This window comes from Henckelia pumila, unplaced genomic scaffold (genome assembly GCF_033568475.1).
Source record: "Henckelia pumila isolate YLH828 unplaced genomic scaffold, ASM3356847v2 CTG_461:::fragment_3, whole genome shotgun sequence".
Classification (NCBI taxonomy): domain Eukaryota; kingdom Viridiplantae; phylum Streptophyta; class Magnoliopsida; order Lamiales; family Gesneriaceae; genus Henckelia; species Henckelia pumila.
The window spans coordinates 2,040,969-2,058,880 of NW_027331831.1; the positions used below are offsets into that span (position 1 = coordinate 2,040,969).

General features: G+C 34.5%; 3 protein-coding genes and 1 pseudogene across 5 annotated transcripts; 3 read left to right on the forward strand and 1 right to left on the reverse strand.

Moving 5' to 3' along the window:
* Window positions 1-284: 284 nt before the first annotated feature.
* Window positions 285-2,433, forward strand: LOC140871753 (WEB family protein At2g40480-like). The gene is made up of 2 exons (XM_073274438.1): window positions 285-678; window positions 942-2,433. The coding sequence occupies exons 1-2, from the start codon at window positions 496-498 to the stop codon at window positions 2,253-2,255; spliced, it is 1,497 nt and encodes a 498-aa protein (XP_073130539.1). The 5' UTR covers window positions 285-495; the 3' UTR covers window positions 2,256-2,433.
* Window positions 2,434-5,365: 2,932 nt separating this feature from the next.
* LOC140871755 (CBL-interacting protein kinase 2-like) lies at window positions 5,366-8,362 on the forward strand. The gene is made up of 2 exons (XM_073274439.1): window positions 5,366-5,542; window positions 6,471-8,362. Exon 2 carries the CDS (start codon window positions 6,809-6,811, stop codon window positions 8,132-8,134), a length of 1,326 nt encoding a protein of 441 aa, XP_073130540.1. The 5' UTR covers window positions 5,366-5,542; window positions 6,471-6,808; the 3' UTR covers window positions 8,135-8,362.
* A 204-nt stretch (window positions 8,363-8,566) lies between these two features.
* LOC140871752 (mini-chromosome maintenance complex-binding protein) lies at window positions 8,567-16,063 on the reverse strand. 3 transcript variants are annotated; one of them, XM_073274435.1, is made up of 14 exons: window positions 15,860-16,063; window positions 12,506-12,619; window positions 12,278-12,385; window positions 12,029-12,160; window positions 11,697-11,738; window positions 11,398-11,520; window positions 11,133-11,291; window positions 10,305-10,376; window positions 10,105-10,218; window positions 9,761-9,963; window positions 9,517-9,652; window positions 9,163-9,390; window positions 8,957-9,024; window positions 8,567-8,880 (listed from the first exon to the last, which is right to left on the reverse strand). In XM_073274435.1, the coding sequence occupies exons 1-14, from the start codon at window positions 16,025-16,027 to the stop codon at window positions 8,760-8,762; spliced, it is 1,788 nt and encodes a 595-aa protein (XP_073130536.1). In that variant the 5' UTR covers window positions 16,028-16,063; the 3' UTR covers window positions 8,567-8,759. The 3 variants fall into 3 exon arrangements, with proteins under 3 accessions (XP_073130536.1, XP_073130538.1, XP_073130537.1); XM_073274437.1 differs by lacking the exon at window positions 15,860-16,063 and adding an exon at window positions 12,784-12,923; XM_073274436.1 differs by lacking the exon at window positions 11,697-11,738.
* LOC140871756 (WEB family protein At2g40480-like) lies at window positions 12,788-14,112 on the forward strand (annotated as a pseudogene).
* Window positions 16,064-17,912: the final 1,849 nt, after the last annotated feature.

Genomic DNA, 17,912 nt, shown 5'->3' on the forward strand with positions numbered 1-17,912 from the left:
AAGAACAGATGGATGATATTATACACCAAAATAATGCTAAATGTACATTTAAATTGACATGACACACAAGATTACGTACACATACACTAGTATTGTATTTTCAGTAGCAGCATGAAATTTCCCAGAAATCGAGATTAAAAGGGGACCGCTGTGCGGCATGCATGCTCCGGGGTACAAATCATACTTTGAACTTTAATAAAACAATACAAATAGCTGGTCGATCTGTGTATATATATAACTAGAACTCATGTAAATGGTCCTTATAAGTTATATCTCCCGGCCATTTCACATTACAACCCAACCAGCAGTGCATACAGTATTCACATTAAACATCATCATTATATATCAAATTTCAATTTCTAAACTCACCAAGTTTCTATTTATGCACCACTCAACCAATCAACACTCTGAAACAGAGCAAAGTTCACCCTCATATTGAGCTAGTTTTTTTATTTATTTTTTTCTTGAACCCTTTTGGTAGTAATAACATAATCAATGGAGGAAACAGCAGAATCTGCTGGCGTGAGTGAAACGAAAAAGATCCTGGATAACCCGAGAGTGGAGATCGACACTTCGCCGCCGTTTGAGTCGGTGAAGGAGGCGGTGGACTGGTTCAGTGGCAGTGGCCCCTGGATGCAACATCACCTGCTTCGTTTTGCTGCTGCTCATCACCGTGTAGTAAGTTTTCTCCATCACTCTCTTTGCATGTTATAACTTATATATATATTCTGGTACGTACCTTATAAGTTGTATCTATACATTATATTATATCATTTGTCATTTAAATGTGAGAAATAGTGTTGTTGATGTAATTAGAAAAATGGGGATTTCTTGTTTTTGTGAAGTAAAGTAATTATAGCAGAGATAGTATAGAATGATGCAATTAATATATATATATATATTTCAAGATTTTGATGATACATATGAATGTGTGATTGCAGCATGAAACGGAGCCTCTGGGGAAAATGGAGGAACAGGCTGTACAACTGGAGAGGGATTTAATGTTGAAAGAACAAGAAACACTCAATCTATTGAAACAGCTGGAGGCAGCGAAGAGATTAGTGGAGACTTTGAAGTGTCACTTGATGCCTGAATTCTCTCCATTCTTGCCAAGTCCTCGTCAAAATATGGAAACAGCTCGTGCCAATGATTCCACAGAAGATTTGAGCAGCTGGTTCCCTGTCCTGTCTCCTGGTTTGATGTTCATGGAGCTGAATCGTGCGAAAACGAACCTGAACAAAACGTCGGTAGACCTTGCTGCGATTCAGGAATCCGTGGAGTCGTTAAACCAGAAAATGAGAAGAGACAAGGCTTTGCTGGAGAGGAGAATGGAAATGGAAGAAGCACCCGACTGCGCGAAAGGGGAAGCAAAGGGGAGGTTGGAGAATTGTGCTAACATTAGTTTGGGGTACTTGGAAAGGTCTGGTTTTGAAACAGAGCAGTTCAAGAAAATGACAGAGGCTTCTAGGTATGAAGTGATGAAGGCGATGGCGGAGATAGAACGTACCAAGAACAGCATCAAGATGGCGGAAATGAGGCTAAATGCAGCCAAGAAAATGGAGGAAGCAGCTAAAGCAGTTGAAGAAATTGCACTTGCCGAAAGGAATATTTTTACTTCATCAGATGTTTTCTTGGATGATCATAAGCGTGATGGGATCACTCTTTCGTTTGAGGAGTACCGTTCGCTCACTCAGAAGGCGCATCAAGTCGAAGAGATTTGCAAGACTAAATTCATAGATGCAAACACCATCCAAACAAGAAGCAAAGAATATCATAAACCAGAAGTGTCAGTCACAGAAAAATTTGAGGAGATGGAACAAGAAAACCAGCAATATTCGCGAGTGGCGGATGTAAGGACCAGAGAGGAGGGTCCTTTGCCAAATTACCAAGATCGTTACTCTAAGTTCAAGTTCAGGAATTCGCGCTCCGGTGGACATAGGACTGCACATGTTGCAAATGGGAACGGATCGAATGGAACAACTTCGATGGGAGACATACTAGGTAGGAAGTTGGTTTTGCAAGATGATATAATTGTAGGGAAGCATGTGGAGAATCATCACCATGGTGAAAGGGGACATGTTTCTTTGAGCCAAATGTTGCGTGAGCAGAGTCGAACCATCTTGCATCCCGGTGAGACTGCCGGAGACGAGCAAGGGCCGGTCGAAAGGTCGTTCTTTGTGCAGAGGAAGAAGTTTGGATTCATTCAAGTGCCACTCTCCATCAAGAAAACCAAAAAGAAAGTTCAAACTAATTAATGAATGTGTAGTCATTATGCTCTTAATTGGTGTATGATGATTTGAAATTTGAGTTATTATCATGCAGTTTGGTATTTTCTATTGGCTTGGGAGTTGGGAGTATGATTTGCCTATGTTGGCTTTGTACAAGGTTTAGCAATGATTTGTTGTGAAATTTGTGATTTCTTGTGTGAGAACATGTGAAGTTGTTTTATCTATTCCTGAAAAAATTGAAAATATGGTAAAATTTATTTTGGTACATGAATTATTGATTAATTGTTGAATTGATATATGAACTGTTAAAATGGCTTAACTAATATATGATGAAGTTATAAAATCAATTTTACTTTTTTCTTAAATTATTTTTTAAGTCCACTATTATTATTAAATTCAACCAAATATCTATTTTATTTTTAAAAAGTATTTTACTTATCAAAAATTTTAAAAATGTATATTTATTAAAAATGTATATTATAAAACTACATACTCATTATATAAAAATGTTATATAATTTACCAGTTGTTATGGTATAATAAATATAATTTTATTTGTACAATTGTAATTAGTAAAATAATATTGAAAATTAAAAAGTGTATCTAATTGAATTTAATTAATATTGGACATAAAAATAATTTAATTAAAAGTTAAAATTGAATTTTTATTTAATTATGTATCAATTAAGTTATTTTCAATAGTTCATATACCAATTTGACATTTATCTATAGTTCATGCACCAAAATAATTTTTACTCATATTTTTATAAATTCTTTCGCATCTAAATTTCTAAATTTGATAATGAAGTGATTAGACACAAATCACGAACTTATTAATTGATCATCAAATCTTGAAAAGCGATTTCACTTGAAAAATGAGATGGGCTGACCAAATAATTTTTGGGATTGAACTAAATTGGACCAACTACTAACAAAGAAGCCCAATATGTTGCAAGCCCATAAGTAACATGTGTCATTATGTGAATTTGGCTAACTAGGTCCTTGCCCTCGGTGATGGAAGGTACGATACAAACTAAAAAGTGATTAATGTTCACAATCACAATTCCCAACTACAAGCTCTAATATAATAAATTACAAAAAAATAAAATAAAATAAAATTCGTCTCCCAGCTTATATGAATTAGAATTTTCTTAGAATAGTGACATGGGATTAAATTTCCTGAATTGCAAGAAGATATTTTAGTTTTTACTCAAAATTTTAATTTCCAATCGAGAGAGCATTTTAGCTTAAAATTTATTTTAATTTGTACCAATTATTTAAGTAATTACTTAAAAACATGATCAATCAATTGTTTTAAAATAATAATATGCATGGTCTCTCTCTTTTTTTTAGAAACCGTAGTCACTATTTTTTTGAATGCATATAGAGTAAATTTTTTCATGTATAATAGCGGCTAACGCTTGCAAATCTTACACGATAATCACAAAGAACAATATAAGACTACACACATGCATGCTCAAGTAGACAAAATTTTGCGAGATTCATACTCGAAACCTTCACTTCAAACTCCAAACTTCATTCACTCAACCAACTATAGTTTATTATACATTAATTATTTATTTTTTCTGAAGCATGCATGGAATCTTTATTAAATACGGAAGTAGCTGGTCTCTTTGTAGGAAAAACCAACAAAATGATTGGATCTCGAAATAAAAATCTGTTTTAAAATGAGAATCGACTCCATATTTTGGTTACTTCCTGCTTTACAGTCTGTGAATGACAAGTTATATATATAATTTTATTTACCTGATTGCAAGATATGATATGTAAGTATGATATTTTGGAGCAAGTGGAGGGACATTGTCTCAACTTTTGGCATTTGCTATGCTCTCAAATAATAAATATGCAAAAACATGGCCCAGAAGTTATTTTAATGGTGTATATATACAATGTGGTTGGTAAATCAAAATGAAAATATGACATCTTCCGCCAACTTGGAGTTGAATATAATGGACAGGACAGAAATAAAACGAAGATGATTTAGATATTGTTTCAAAAAGCTTCTAGAAAGCACTCTTTCGATTCTCTTTCACAAAATTTTACAATTTTACAAAATTTTAAAATTTTATGAAAAAAAAAACTGACTAATATTTTTTAAAACCTCTCCCAAATAATACCTTATTATTGTCTATATATTTGACTATTTTCTGATCATTTTACAACAAAGTTTGAATTTGAATTCAATTAAAATTCATGGATATGAAATTATTCCGTTCAAACATAATATAATTAAAATTATCAAGTCCAAATTTTAAATTTTACATGGACGGCGTTTTTAGTGGCCAATGGAATTAATTAAATAAATAAATCATTTATTCTTTTTTTATATACGAAATTATTTTTTTACGTGCCCTTGATTGACTAAGTTGCGTCCATACAAGTGTTGAGATTTGATTGGTCCAAGAAAGCAAGCAATGTTGCATCACACTTGTAATTCATCTCGTAGATTCTTCTCCCCACATGGTCATGATTCATGAATATATCACACGCAAATCCAAAATTTTAACGGACAAAATCCATCTTGAGTTCTCCGCATTCACGTCGGGGTCGGATGAATGAGACGAGACGAGTCGATTTGTTATAATTGAGTTTTGATTAGTAAATCTTGTCTAATTTATAGATGAATAGGTGATGATATTAGAATTTATGGGTAGAAGAAAAGTTAATTAATTGGTGGTTTTTTTAATGATTTTTTGATAATCCAATCATATTATCTCAATCTTGAAATTTTTAAGAACGATTTTTTTAAAGAGGAAGATAAGTGCCCGATTTGACTTATATGTATCTAGTATCTACTATGATGCTTTAATTGATTTTTATGAATAAAATTGTCTTTTTATAATAATTTTAATATTATCACAAGAACTCAACATTTTTTTACTATTTTCGACGTGGATTGAATAAAAATTTTCAAATAACATAATATATTTTAAATCAGATTAGTCAAATAATACTACAAAGTTGATGTTTGTAGAGAAATGGAACTTTTATGCTGCCAAGTGCCAACTCATCGCTATTTGGACCACATTAAACTCCACTTTAATTTCATCGCATAATAATTAATTTAAAACATCAAACGAACGTCAGAATCAGCTAATACCTCAAACACAGCCGATCTAAAACATAACGGCAAAGACATTCGTACCAAAAATAGCCAATTCTAAATTTGGAGATTCTTGGCATTTTTTGAAGCATATACGCGCAAATCGTGCTTCTCAACACCTCTATTTGTTCCTTCTTCTACCCCAGAGACTTCGGTTTGTGTTCAAACCCGAAGCTTTTCTCTTCACCAAGGTATGATTTTTTGCACGAACCCATTTCCATTTTTGATGTTTCTTGTTCGATTTAGACGAAATAAACTGGTTCTGGGATCTGATTTATCACCATCAATTCAATGGTTTCTGTCTCTATCTCTCTCTCTTTATTGCGGTATTTGTGCAGCTCTTGGATTTTGTGAGTTTTTGAATCACAAGATTCTGTATGAGCATGGAATTGTGCGTGTGGATTTGCATTGTTACCATGATACTGCCCCTTGTTTTTGCGATTTGTTGTTTTGTTTTCCTGTTGTTGTGTTGTGGCTGACTCGCGAATGTTGATTCATGATGCGATTTAGTATATCTTGAGGGGCCACAATTTATCGTTGCAGAAAAATTATATCTGGAGCCTTTAGGATTTTCTTTGCCGAACGCCGATTGCGCTTGGTTTTATTTGGTGTTGATACTTTGATTCGATAAGACTGATATGATAACTATGGTATGTAAAGGTATTGGTCAAATTTTAGATTTTGTAGACGAAACAATGAAAGTTAAGGGGAATGAATCAATACGAAGCAAGATCTTTAGTTTCAATTAAATATATTGGTAGATCAAGTTAATGATCGAGCCTGACGTGAAACTTCTGATAAAGATTTTATCATTTATGTGTTTAACTTTGTGGGATCTTCTTCTGGAACTAATATTGGTTTCACATATTCAATATTGTTCCAAGATTTAAAAAATGTGGAACGATATGAAAAAGAATCCAAATTTTTAGCTGAATTGAAATCGTTCTGTCGAACCTAAGTTTATTAAATTTATGTGTGGTCTGATAATAATATACTGAAATCAAGAGCTGTGAAAGGGGTTTTTTTTAAATCATTCATTAGTTCAATTGTGTATCATTCATTAGTTCAATTGTCTATGCTTGAGCAACTATTGATTTGGTTTGGTATTATTACCTGCAGATCTTCCTCACATATTGGTGATATTCCAAGTTTTCGGGAATGCGGAAAGATGTGTTTCAAAGCTAAGCCTTCAGTCTCCGGTGTCTGCAAGATCGTGCCTAGATCGCGGTCAATCTTCTTCGATTTTTATAATGATGGCGAGTGTGAATACGACTGCACAATTAATTCTTGCAGCCAAATGCACAGGAAAGTTGCAACCTACCCACTTCACGTTGTGCTGAAGCACAACGTTGTGGAAGACGGTTGAATTCATAACAACAAAGACTCCTGCCTTTGTGAACACCATATCTTGCAGGAGAAGAACTTAGGATTAGTGTTAGGATTGTGCTTTCTTTGACATGGAGAATAATAAGAAAAACATATTGATGAAGAAATATGATGTCGGAAGGTTGTTAGGACAAGGTAGTTTTGCCAAAGTTTACTATGGTAGGAACGTTAAAACAGGACAGAGTGTGGCGATTAAGGTTATCGATAAAGAAAAGGTGTTGAAAATTGGACTAATGAATCAGACCAAGAGAGAGATATCTGTTATGGGATTGCTCAAACATGAAAATATAGTTCAGTTTTACGAAGTAATGGCTACAAAAACAAAGATTTTCTTCGTGATGGAATACGCTAAAGGTGGGGAGCTTTTTCACAAGGTTTCCAAGGGGAAACTCAAGGAGGACATTGCAAGGAAATACTTTCAGCAACTGATATGTGCTGTCCACTTCTGTCACCGCAGGGGTGTTTATCATCGTGATCTGAAACCTGAAAATCTTTTAGTGGATGAAAATGGGAATCTTAAAGTATCGGATTTTGGGTTGAATGCACTTTCAGAATCCAAGAGACGGGATGGTTTGCTCCACACAACTTGTGGAACTCCAGCATATGTTGCACCTGAAGTGATCAGCAGAAAAGGTTATGATGGAGCAAAAGCTGATGTTTGGTCGTGTGGGGTGATTTTATTCGTAATGCTAGCTGGTTATCTTCCATTCCACGACTCGAATATCATAGAGATGTATAGGAAGATATCAACGGCTGAGTATAAATGTCCTCATTGGTTCCCTCCTGAAGCACGGAGGCTACTTTCGAGGATCCTTGATCCAAATCCCAACACTAGGATTTCCATAGGTAAAATCATGGAAAACACGTGGTTTCGAAAGGGTTTGAATTCCAACTATGTAAGGACTCAAGTCGGGGATCGCGAGAAGCCTCTTGTCGAAACTGATGCAGTTCTTGGGCCTTCTTGCTGTGATACTCGTCCTGAAAAGAAAATGGAGTTAGCAAGACCTTTTATTTTAAATGCATTTGATATCATCTCTCTCTCCACAGGATTTGACTTGTCTGGTTTGTTTGTGGACGATGACAAAAAGGATGAAGTTCAATTTACATCAGCGAAACCAGCGCCTGATATCATGTCAAAACTCGAGGAAATTGCATGTCATCTAAATTTGAAGGTGAAGAAGGATGAAGGGTCGATGAGATTAGAGATGTCTAAGGAGGGAAGAAATGGTACTTTAACCATCGATGCCGAAATATTTGAAATCACTTCATCCTTCCATTACGTCGAGGTGAAGAAGTGTGATGGTGATACTATGGAGTATAGAAAAATGCTGAAGAAGACTATAAAACCGGCTCTTAAAGAAGTTGTTTGGGCGTGGCAAGGTGAGCAACATCACTAATCCCAAACTAGTTGGGGTCTCATGGGAAAAATCGTTGCCAAGTTTTTTTTTTTGTTTTTTTGTTTTTTTTAGTATGTTTCCAAGTTTTAAATTGTCACTTCCGTACGTTATTGATACTTATCACATGCTATCGATTTTCTTGGCATTGTAATCTTTCTTCATCAGTTGTTTTAATCCAGATAACCCAATTCTAAACGTTGTTCAAGTCCATTTTGCATAATTGGTATATTTGGATTGCTAGTGCTGATTTGGTTGTAACTTGTTAATAATCCCGCTTTTCTGACATTGCAAACTATTTGACGTCTGCTTTGGAGAAAGAACTTTGGCATTGTCATACAATTCATGTGCATTTTTTACATTTGTATTTTGTTAGAAAATTATAATACATCATACGATTCATGCCTAAAAAATAAATAAATAAATAAATAAATAAAATCATATGATTCGGGCCAATGAATGAGTTCTTTTGAACCCCAGAATGCAGCTATGGTCAAAGAACCAACAACTGCTAGAACATTGTTTTACCGAAGCACTTCATTTAGTACACGGATAAAAATACACTACAAACAACCAAATCCTTCTTATGATTGAAGAATAGTTTATTTACAATCAATAATTCGTTTTCTCAAATCTCCTGGAGTCTCTCCTTCCTGATTGTCTCTAGCTCCTTCACCATCTGCCAATGTTCCTTTGACAAATGGCTTTCACCGAAACTTATTGACATCAGACGGCCCATTGTAAGCAATCTGAAAGACATAAATCCAGTTAAGAAAGAATGGAGACAGAATCAAACCAAATTTCTCAAAGCATTGCTAGAATAACCTGCTAAAGTCTAGACTTCCTAAGCTTCGATCAGCTCGTCTGGCAGCAACTAGATCATCTTCCACCACCTGAAAGACATCGAGATATGAGCTTTTTTTTTATCCCTTGCGAACCACATAACAGTGGATGCAACCAAGAGAAAAGGCATGTTCTAGTGAAATAAATAAAGTGAAGCTTTAATGCTAGATTTAGTTCTAAGTTCTAACCTTTTGCACATCAGGATCAATAGAATGAGATAAACATTTCATCATTCCCAAATACCATCGCCAAGCTTTTAGGGTTTCTTCATCCACTGTCAATGGGGCCTCGACAGAAGATGGGCGAAATGGGAGAACAAGGTCAGCAGGCAAAATGTGAGATTTACCTTCAGAAAGGATCAGCAGTTGAACATCTACAGGCATCTCCATCTTATAATATGTAAAATCGTACTCAACCTGGGCAAACCCAAAAAGAAAAAGACTAGAAATTAATGAGAAGACAGCAGTTAAGCAAACTGCAAATAGTAGCTTAGCCCATTTCCAACGATGACATGAAGCGTGGATATCTCATATTTTGTTTACCGTCTGTGACTCCATCAGGTTCTTTAATACCCTTGCGTTGTCAACCCCAGTTGAGTCAAGGGTCCCAGCTTGTAATTGAGTCTCGTCAATGGTTAAGTGCGAGCCTTCAGTCAATTGCAGAAATCCAAATACCAGCCTGCACAATGAAAAGTATATTTGCTTTTAAATATTATGCTTCTCCTATACAAAAACATAGATATTATTTATAGTACACATAAACAGAGATACTTAAATATTTGATTACCTGTTTGTATTGTAATCCTTCTTAGGGGTAAGTGAAATAGTGTTCAGATAATTTATAGTTATTGGCAAGGTTCTTGTGAAAGGGAGAAGGCACTCAATAGCGAATTTAAGATTACGGCCGAAAACAGACATGCTATCTTTGCCGAGGCAAGTAAGATTTAGAGACAACTTCCCAACAGCAACGGAATCAACTCTTGCGTGGACCTTCACATATCAAAATGCGATATCAAGCAAGGTGAAAGGAGTGGGGCGTGTTAATTTTGTGAAAATAAACCTCTAGAAGATGCAAGAAGCGCTATCCAAATCAACATGCAGTGCTTGGTGAGAAAATGAGGCGTGACTGACCCTGGATAATAGGTGCAGCAGCATGTATTGAGCAGCGACCCAGTCGTTTCCAAGAACAGTTGTTAAATGACCCACAAGAGCTTCCCTTAGGTCTTTTGCTGTATTAGGCATTAACTGTAGGATAATAAAGAGAAATCTTAGCCATCAGTATTGGCAAAAAATGGAACCAGATAAGAGTGCTGAAAAGCTTGTGCAGTTACCTCCAATGCAGGACCAGAAAGGAAATCATTTACTGCGAGCTTCCGGTGTATGATACAATGGATCCAAGATACCTATAATAGATAAATACAAATGTTGGATGTCCCATCGCCATAGTATTACTTACCAACCTAATGGCAATGCGCATGAAGTGCACTGGTGACATTGCAACACCTCTTGATTTTATTTTAAATTGTCGTTCAAAAATTCACCTTGCAAAAACTTTTTAATCCGGATGTGTCAATGAAGCTGAATTTTATCATAGTTACTAGACAGAATGTAAAATGTGCAGCTTCCCACTTCTATAAAGGTACCAATCAAGCTGCGAGAATAAATAAATCTGTAGCACTCCAAAAGCAACATCTCCACTTTGTTTATTATTTGGTATTGATTTGTGAGCACATTTCTATTTCAATTGATCAATGTAGTAGCCACATCTAGAGCGAAAAATCTCAAGTTTCAATTAAATTTTCGCACACAAGCCTAAACAGATTGCCACTGGGATAACAAACATTTGAATCGCTATCTGCATATTGTAACTCTTTCCAGTGGCAAATAGATCAGACATGCATGTAACTCAAATAATTATTGTATGAAAAATCCAAAGTTTACAGCCTAAAAATATAATGGACTTTATTTTAATCAACAAATGTAATCCTAAGTATGGAAGCCAACTGTTATTTATGTTACTTTGTACCAATTGGTTGTCTTTGACTGTAATGAACTTCTGAATCTTAAACAACTAAACATGGTTTTCATTCTTTGCCTCAAAAATGGTATCTATTTCAAATCAAACGAACCAACACGAAGTAACATATGGAGAAAAAAACCTTGGAAGAAGGCAAATGAACCAGTTCATCCTCACAAATACTTTGTGTGAATCCATCACAATCGACGCTGTCTACAGGAAATTCGGGATCAAAAGTCAAGACTCCAACAAATTCAAAGATATCATTTAACTTCATCTCAGACTCAGCAGTGTCATATATCTGCATAATTGGAAGAATAGAAATGAAACCGATCGAGTGTCAGATGAATCATAATAGTTGGCATTCTAAGGGAGTTGCAACTTAAGTTAATATCTTATTTAATCACCTTTATTCGACAGGAAAAATAATTTATTTCAGTGTCCGGGACCGAGCTGACATTAGAGAAGGTTCCCCCAGTCACAGTCTGTGGCATGGTTGTTAAAGGCTCCGAAGAAAGTCCATCTTCACGCTAGTTAGGATTAAAATTTGGAAGAATTAAGTTATTCACAAGTTTACCTACATCCACTACTCGTAGAGATAATTTTGAGCCAAACTTTAGGCAATTTATGCTAGTATGCCATACTAGGCACGAGAATCGACAAATGACTATAGTAAAAGGAACATGATCAAGTTAGTTCTACGGACCATCTTTTTAGAATTTGGAGAACCCTCAGTGGCATCAGATTCCTGTCAATAAACGTAATTAATCTCAACATCATGCCAAAATACAAATCCCAGCTAATTAAGCAGAAATAGTTAGCAGCCATGCAATGCACATTTTTACAGAAGATGATATCCATGTCAACAAAAAGTGAATGCAAAAAAATGAACTAGACGAAAGAATGTCATATCTCAGCTACAACAATGGTATTTTGGGGTGCTTTAAAGTTTCTAACGGGACAATTGGGATACAACATGATTCCTGCCTACAATAAGTAGGACATGCATAAAAACCAGGAGAACAAAAAGAAATATACCATCATATCAACATCACCCAAAATTGCTTCATCCTCCCTTGGTCGCTTCTCTCTCTTCGGAGATATTAAATTGGTGTGAGTATTTTTAACAGCCTCTTCAAGAGATTCAACCCAAAAATTTTGCCCCGGAACCTAAAATAGAGAGTGAAAGGACTGAATTTTAAACTGCCACAAACCATGCCGACAACCAAAACAGAGCAACAACTGTAGCTTTAAGAACCAGGTACAAAGCAAAATGAAAGAACTCACGGGAATGCAGTAAAGCAAACGACGCTCCCAAATTTGCATATCAAGTGAGGTATTGATAGGGGAATGAGAAGAATCGGCAAATTTGTTTGTTCTCCATGTATCACCATCCTGTAACATAAATATGAAAATGTTGATGATATTTAATCCTTGGTTCTCGCATTCCTAAGTGCGGAAGTGTATGCGTCAAACAAAATGATTGTACAAGACTGCAAAAAAGTGGTAAAATACCTTGTATGCGCCAACATAAAATTCATTGCCCAACATGTCTTGTATCATTCCTCTAAAGCGAACAAGAGTATTGGGTTGAACCCATTTTAAGGTAGAAGGACTAAGCATGGGCACCTAGTTAGATAAAACCACATACAAAATCAGCTGAAATTTCATTAAGAGCTTGCTACTTCGTTATAACATCTGAATGGCGAAATTATATACGAACTAACAGAACCCAGAAAATTTTCAACTTATTTGTCCGAGCATTAGCATCCAGTGCCAAAAATCAAGCTAACCTTCGATTAGCGCTCCTATACTCATTCACAAATTTAATAATTGTGATTTTCAAGATTTTGATTATGCATATGAATGTGTGATTGCAGCATGAAACGGAGCCTCTGGGGAAAATGGAGGAACAGGCTGTACAACTGGAGAGGGATTTAATGTTGAAAGAACAAGAAACACTCAATCTATTGAAACAGCTGGAGGCAGCGAAGAGATTAGTGGAGACTTTGAAGTGTCACTTGATGCCTGAATTCTCTACATTCTTGCCAAGTCCTCGTCAAAATATGGAAACTGCTCGTGCCAATGATTCCACTGAAGATTTGAGCTTGTTCCCTGTCCCGTCTCCTGGTTTGATGTTCATGGAGCTGAATCGTGCGAAAACGAACCTGAACAAAACGTCGGTAGACCTTGCTGCGATTCAGGAATCCGTGGAGTCGTTAACCAGAAAATGAGAAGAGACAAGGCTTTGCTGGAGAGGAGAATGGAAATGGAAGAAGCACCCGACTGCGGAAACCACACGAAAGGGGAAGCAAAGGGGAGGTTGGAGAATTGTGCTAACATTAGTGTGCGGTTGGAAAGGGTTGGTTTTGAAACAGAGCAGTTCAAGAAAATGACAGAGGCTTCTAGGTATGAAGTGATGGAAGCAGCTAAAGCAGTTGAAGAAATTGCACTTGCCGAAAGGAATATTTTGACTTCATCAGATGTTTTCTTGAATGATCATAAGCGTGATGGGATCACTCTTTCGTTTGAGGAGTACTGCTCGATCACTCAGATGGCGCATCAAGTCGAAGAGATTTGTAAGACTAAATTCATAGATGCAAACACCATCCAAACAAGAAGCAAAGATCATAAACCAGAAGTGGCAGTCACAGAAAAATTTGAGGAGATGGAACAAGAAAACCAGCATTCGCGAGTGGCGGATGTAAGGACCAGAGAGGAGGGTCCGTTGCCAAATTACCAAGATCGTTACTCTAAGTTCAAGTTCAGGAATTTGCGTTCCGGTGGGCATAGGACTAGTGCACATGTTGCAAACGGGAACGGATCGAATGGAACGACTTCGATGGGAGACATACTAGGTAGGAAGTTGGTTTTGCAATATGATATAATTGTGGGGAAGCATGTGGAGAATCATCACCATGGTGAAAGGGGACATGAAATTTCTTTGAGCCAAATGTTGCTTGAGCAGAGTCGAACCATCTTGCATCCCGGTGAGATGGCCGGAGACGAGCACGGACCGGTCGAAAGGTCGTTCTTTGTGCAGAGGAAGAAGTTTGGATTCATTCAAGTGCCACTCTCCATCAAGAAAACCAGAAAGAAAGTTCAAACTTGATGAAAGTGAAGTGATTAATTAGGCTCTTAATTGGTGTATAATGATTTAAAATTTGAGTTATTATCATGCAGTTTGGTATTTTCTATTGGATTGGGAGTTGGGAGTTGGGAGTTGGGAGTTGGGAGTGGAGTATATTTTGCCTACGTTGGCTTTGTTACAAGGTTTAGCAATGATTTGTGAAATTTGTGATTTTTTGTGTGAGCGCATGTGAAGTTGTTCTATCTATTCCCTTGCATGTATGAAAAAAGGAATTGTCTTTACTGAGTAAAAATTTATTTGATATACGAATTATTCATTAATTATGATCAAGTTATAAAATTAAATTTACTTTTTTCTTAAATTATTTTTTAAGTCATATATTATTATTAAATTCAACCAAATATCTATGTTATTTTTAAAAATTATTTTATTTATCAAAAAAATTTATAAAAATGTATATTTATTAAAAATGTATATTATAAAACTACATACTCATTATGTAAAAATGTATAAAAATTAATAAATAAGTATTAAAAAATACGACGCTTTAATCATACAATTACAAGTTATTATTTTTTAGCATATAATTTACCAGTTGTTGTGGTATAATAAATATAATTTTATTTTTACAATTGTAATTAGGAAAATAACATTGAAAAGTAAAAAGTGTAATGTAATTGAATTTAATTAACAATACTGGACAAAAAACAATTTAACTAAAAGTTAAAATAGATCACTTTCTATTTAATTATGTATCAATTAAGTTATTTTCAATAGTTCATGTATCAATTTGACATTTTATCAATAGTTCGTTAATGCACCAAAATAGTTTTTACTCGTATTTTTATCAATTTTATGTTTTAAAAAATATCTCAAGTTTCAATAAGTTCTCATCCAAATTTCTAAATTTGATAATGAATTTTAAGGTATAAATGATTAGACACAAATCACGAACTTGTTAATTTATGATCAAATCTTGAAAGCGATTTCACTTTAAAAACGAGATGGGCTGACCGAATAATTTTTGTTGATCGAACTAAATTGGGCCAACTACTAACAAAGAAGCCCAATACGTTGCAAGCCCATAAGTAACATGTGTCACTATGTGAATTTGGCTAAGTAGGCCTTGCCCATTGGTAATGGAAGGTACGATACAAACTAAAAAGTGATTAATATTATTCACAATCACAATTCCCTACTACAAGCTATTTTATAATAAATTACAAAATTTCTTTTTTGTCTCTGAGCTTATATAAATTAGAATTTTCTTAGAATAGTGACATGGGATTAAATTTTCTGAATTGCAAGAAGATATTTTAATTTGTACTCAAAATTTTTAATTTCCAATCGAGAGAGCATTTTAGCTTAAAATTTATTTTAATTTGTACCAATTATTTAAGTAATTACTTAAAAACATGGTCAAACAATTGTTTTAAAATAATAATATGATCTCTCTCTATTTTTTTTTAGAAACCGTAGTCACTGTTTTTCCTTTCATGTGTAAAAAAGGGCTTGCAAATCTTAGAAGTCATATGATCACACAGAACAATATAAGACAATACACATGCACAAGTAGACAAAATTTTGCCGTGAAACGATATTAATATTAGATTATCGACTAAAGAATTATTTTTTCTGATTACGAGAATATCACATCACAATTACTAAAATTTTGAATGGAAAATGGTTTCGATAACATGAATTAAAATCCAAATTCGGACATGAAAACCTCTTATCATAGTTAAATGACCAATCAAATATTGGAGTAAAAAAAAAACCTGAGAAAGGCAGTCATCATCGAAGAGGAATTGGCGGAACAATTCAGCTGTTCCCCAGTCCTTTCCTTGGAGCACCGCCGGATCGTATCCAGACGCCACCGCCTTCTCAAACGTCAAGCGCACCGCCCCCAGAGGGTTCGCAAGGCAATCGTGCGGCATCCCCACCATTGCAATTTCTGTTCTTTCTCAATTATCGTGCAAGGGACAAACAATTTTAGGGTTAGGGAGAGGGAGAAGCTGAGCAGTTATAAGTCCAGTTCCCGCCAAATGAAGTTATGTTCCCGCCATTTTGTTTTGGGCTTCTTGTTATATTGGGCCCCAACCATGTCCTTGTACATGTAAGCCTCATTGAACCAAAATTTTCGGCCTATCCATAATAAATTTTGGTTTTAAATAATTTTTAAATTTGTGGTTTGTCATATTTTATTTTCTCCGATAATAATTAATTAATTAATCTATACTATTATATAAAATTTGGTCACTCTTTAATAACTAATTTTGTTTTGTCAAGATGACACTAATTTTATTCTCCATTTTACCCCTGTTCATTGAGAGTTCTCTGGACAGCTTTTTTTTTTTTTGAAGACAAAGGGCAAAATAATATTTTGATAATTTTCATAATTCTAATTTCATCCCACGTCTCTATCACATGTCTTTCAAACGAACGTTCTTTTCTCCCAAACCAAAAATAAAAAAACAAATTTTATTAAAAAAAAACTGTAAAAGCACGCAACTCGTGCTTCGGATCACTAATTTATATAAAATGAGAAGAACTCTTATGAAACAAATTGATCCGATTTATTATAATAAATTTTTAAAATGGGATCGGCGTTTAATGAGATTTGATATAACTAAATAAAATCCTAATAAAAAAACTTTTGGATTTGGGTTATACGGACAAAATAACTTATTTTTTTCTTTTGAAAACTAATAAAAATATCATTTTCTCGAAAAAAAAATACACTTTAATTCAAATTCTTGAAAAAATTACATTTAATTCACAAATATTTCATGATACAATTGAAAATTTGTTTTTTAAATATTTTTATTTTTAAAAAAATTATGTAAATATTTCTTTTTTGCTACGATTATTTTTAATACTAACTCGATTATTTTTAAATACTAAAAACTTTTTGTTTTTAGGGAAAAACTCGTTGGTGACTTTATCTCCTGCATCCAAAGGCCCATGTTTTTTGGATTTGATTTGATCTTATTTAAAGATCAAATCAATTCCAAAAAACATGACTCATTGGATCCCCATTCGGGTACTACCCGGATGGGGTAGCATAAACAAAATCTCGATGATTTTTTTTTTCCATTATTGAAAACATTATTTAATAAAAAATAAATAATTTCCACAGATTTATTTTTCCCATTTACCATGTACAAACAATCCTGTTAACTTAAAATAAACAATCATTTTGTTTATTTATTTATTATTTATATAAACATTTTGTACACGTCCCACATGTATTGGATTGCATTGGCCATTTTTTAGGGTAGAGTTTAGCAAACATTTTTCAGTTTTTTCATAAAATTTCATAAAATTTCAAAATTTTATTACGAAAAAATCGAAAAATACTTTTTAAAAGTTCTTTTAAACACTAGCTAAATCATTTTAATAAATACTTTATCGTGCTCTTCTTCAAAACTTAATGATACGTTTCAAATCCACAATAACAAATTTTTTTACCTCATTTTTGTTGATAAATCCATTCGACAATAGATTTGTTTAAATCCTCAGACAAACCATTTTGGAATATTTTAGCAGATCTGAATATGAAGTGATCCCTTCTTTTAATTAAGTGCATTCTCAGATTGTTCTGATCCTGCTTAATTTCTCCATTGACGCTTATCTTGTGGCATCGTTTTGGAATTGGAGGTGAAGTTTCTACCTTATATTGTCATCGTGAGTCAAATGCAGTGGCACACCTTTTGGCCTCCAGGGGCTTATCTTCACATACTACTGTGGTTTACCGAGACTTTATTCTGGTGTTTTTGAAAGCCATAAAGACGATATTGTAGTTGGTGTTTGTTGTGAATATCATATTTT

Excerpts from the sequence above, each read along its gene's own strand:
- LOC140871755 (XM_073274439.1), top strand. The coding sequence starts at position 6,809 with ATGGAGAATAATAAGAAAAACATATTGATGAAGAAATATGATGTCGGA.
- LOC140871753 (XM_073274438.1), top strand. The coding sequence starts at position 496 with ATGGAGGAAACAGCAGAATCTGCTGGCGTGAGTGAAACGAAAAAGATC. Across the intron at positions 679-941 it reads CTGCTGCTCATCACCGTGTA|CATGAAACGGAGCCTCTGGG; the intron begins GTAAGTTTTCTC and ends GTGTGATTGCAG.
- LOC140871752 (XM_073274435.1), bottom strand. The coding sequence starts at position 16,027 with ATGGTGGGGATGCCGCACGATTGCCTTGCGAACCCTCTGGGGGCGGTG. Across the intron at positions 12,386-12,505 it reads TTTATGTTGGCGCATACAAG|GATGGTGATACATGGAGAAC; the intron begins GTATTTTACCAC and ends TTTATGTTACAG. Across the intron at positions 9,964-10,104 it reads TGCTGCACCTATTATCCAGG|GTCCACGCAAGAGTTGATTC; the intron begins GTCAGTCACGCC and ends TGATATGTGAAG.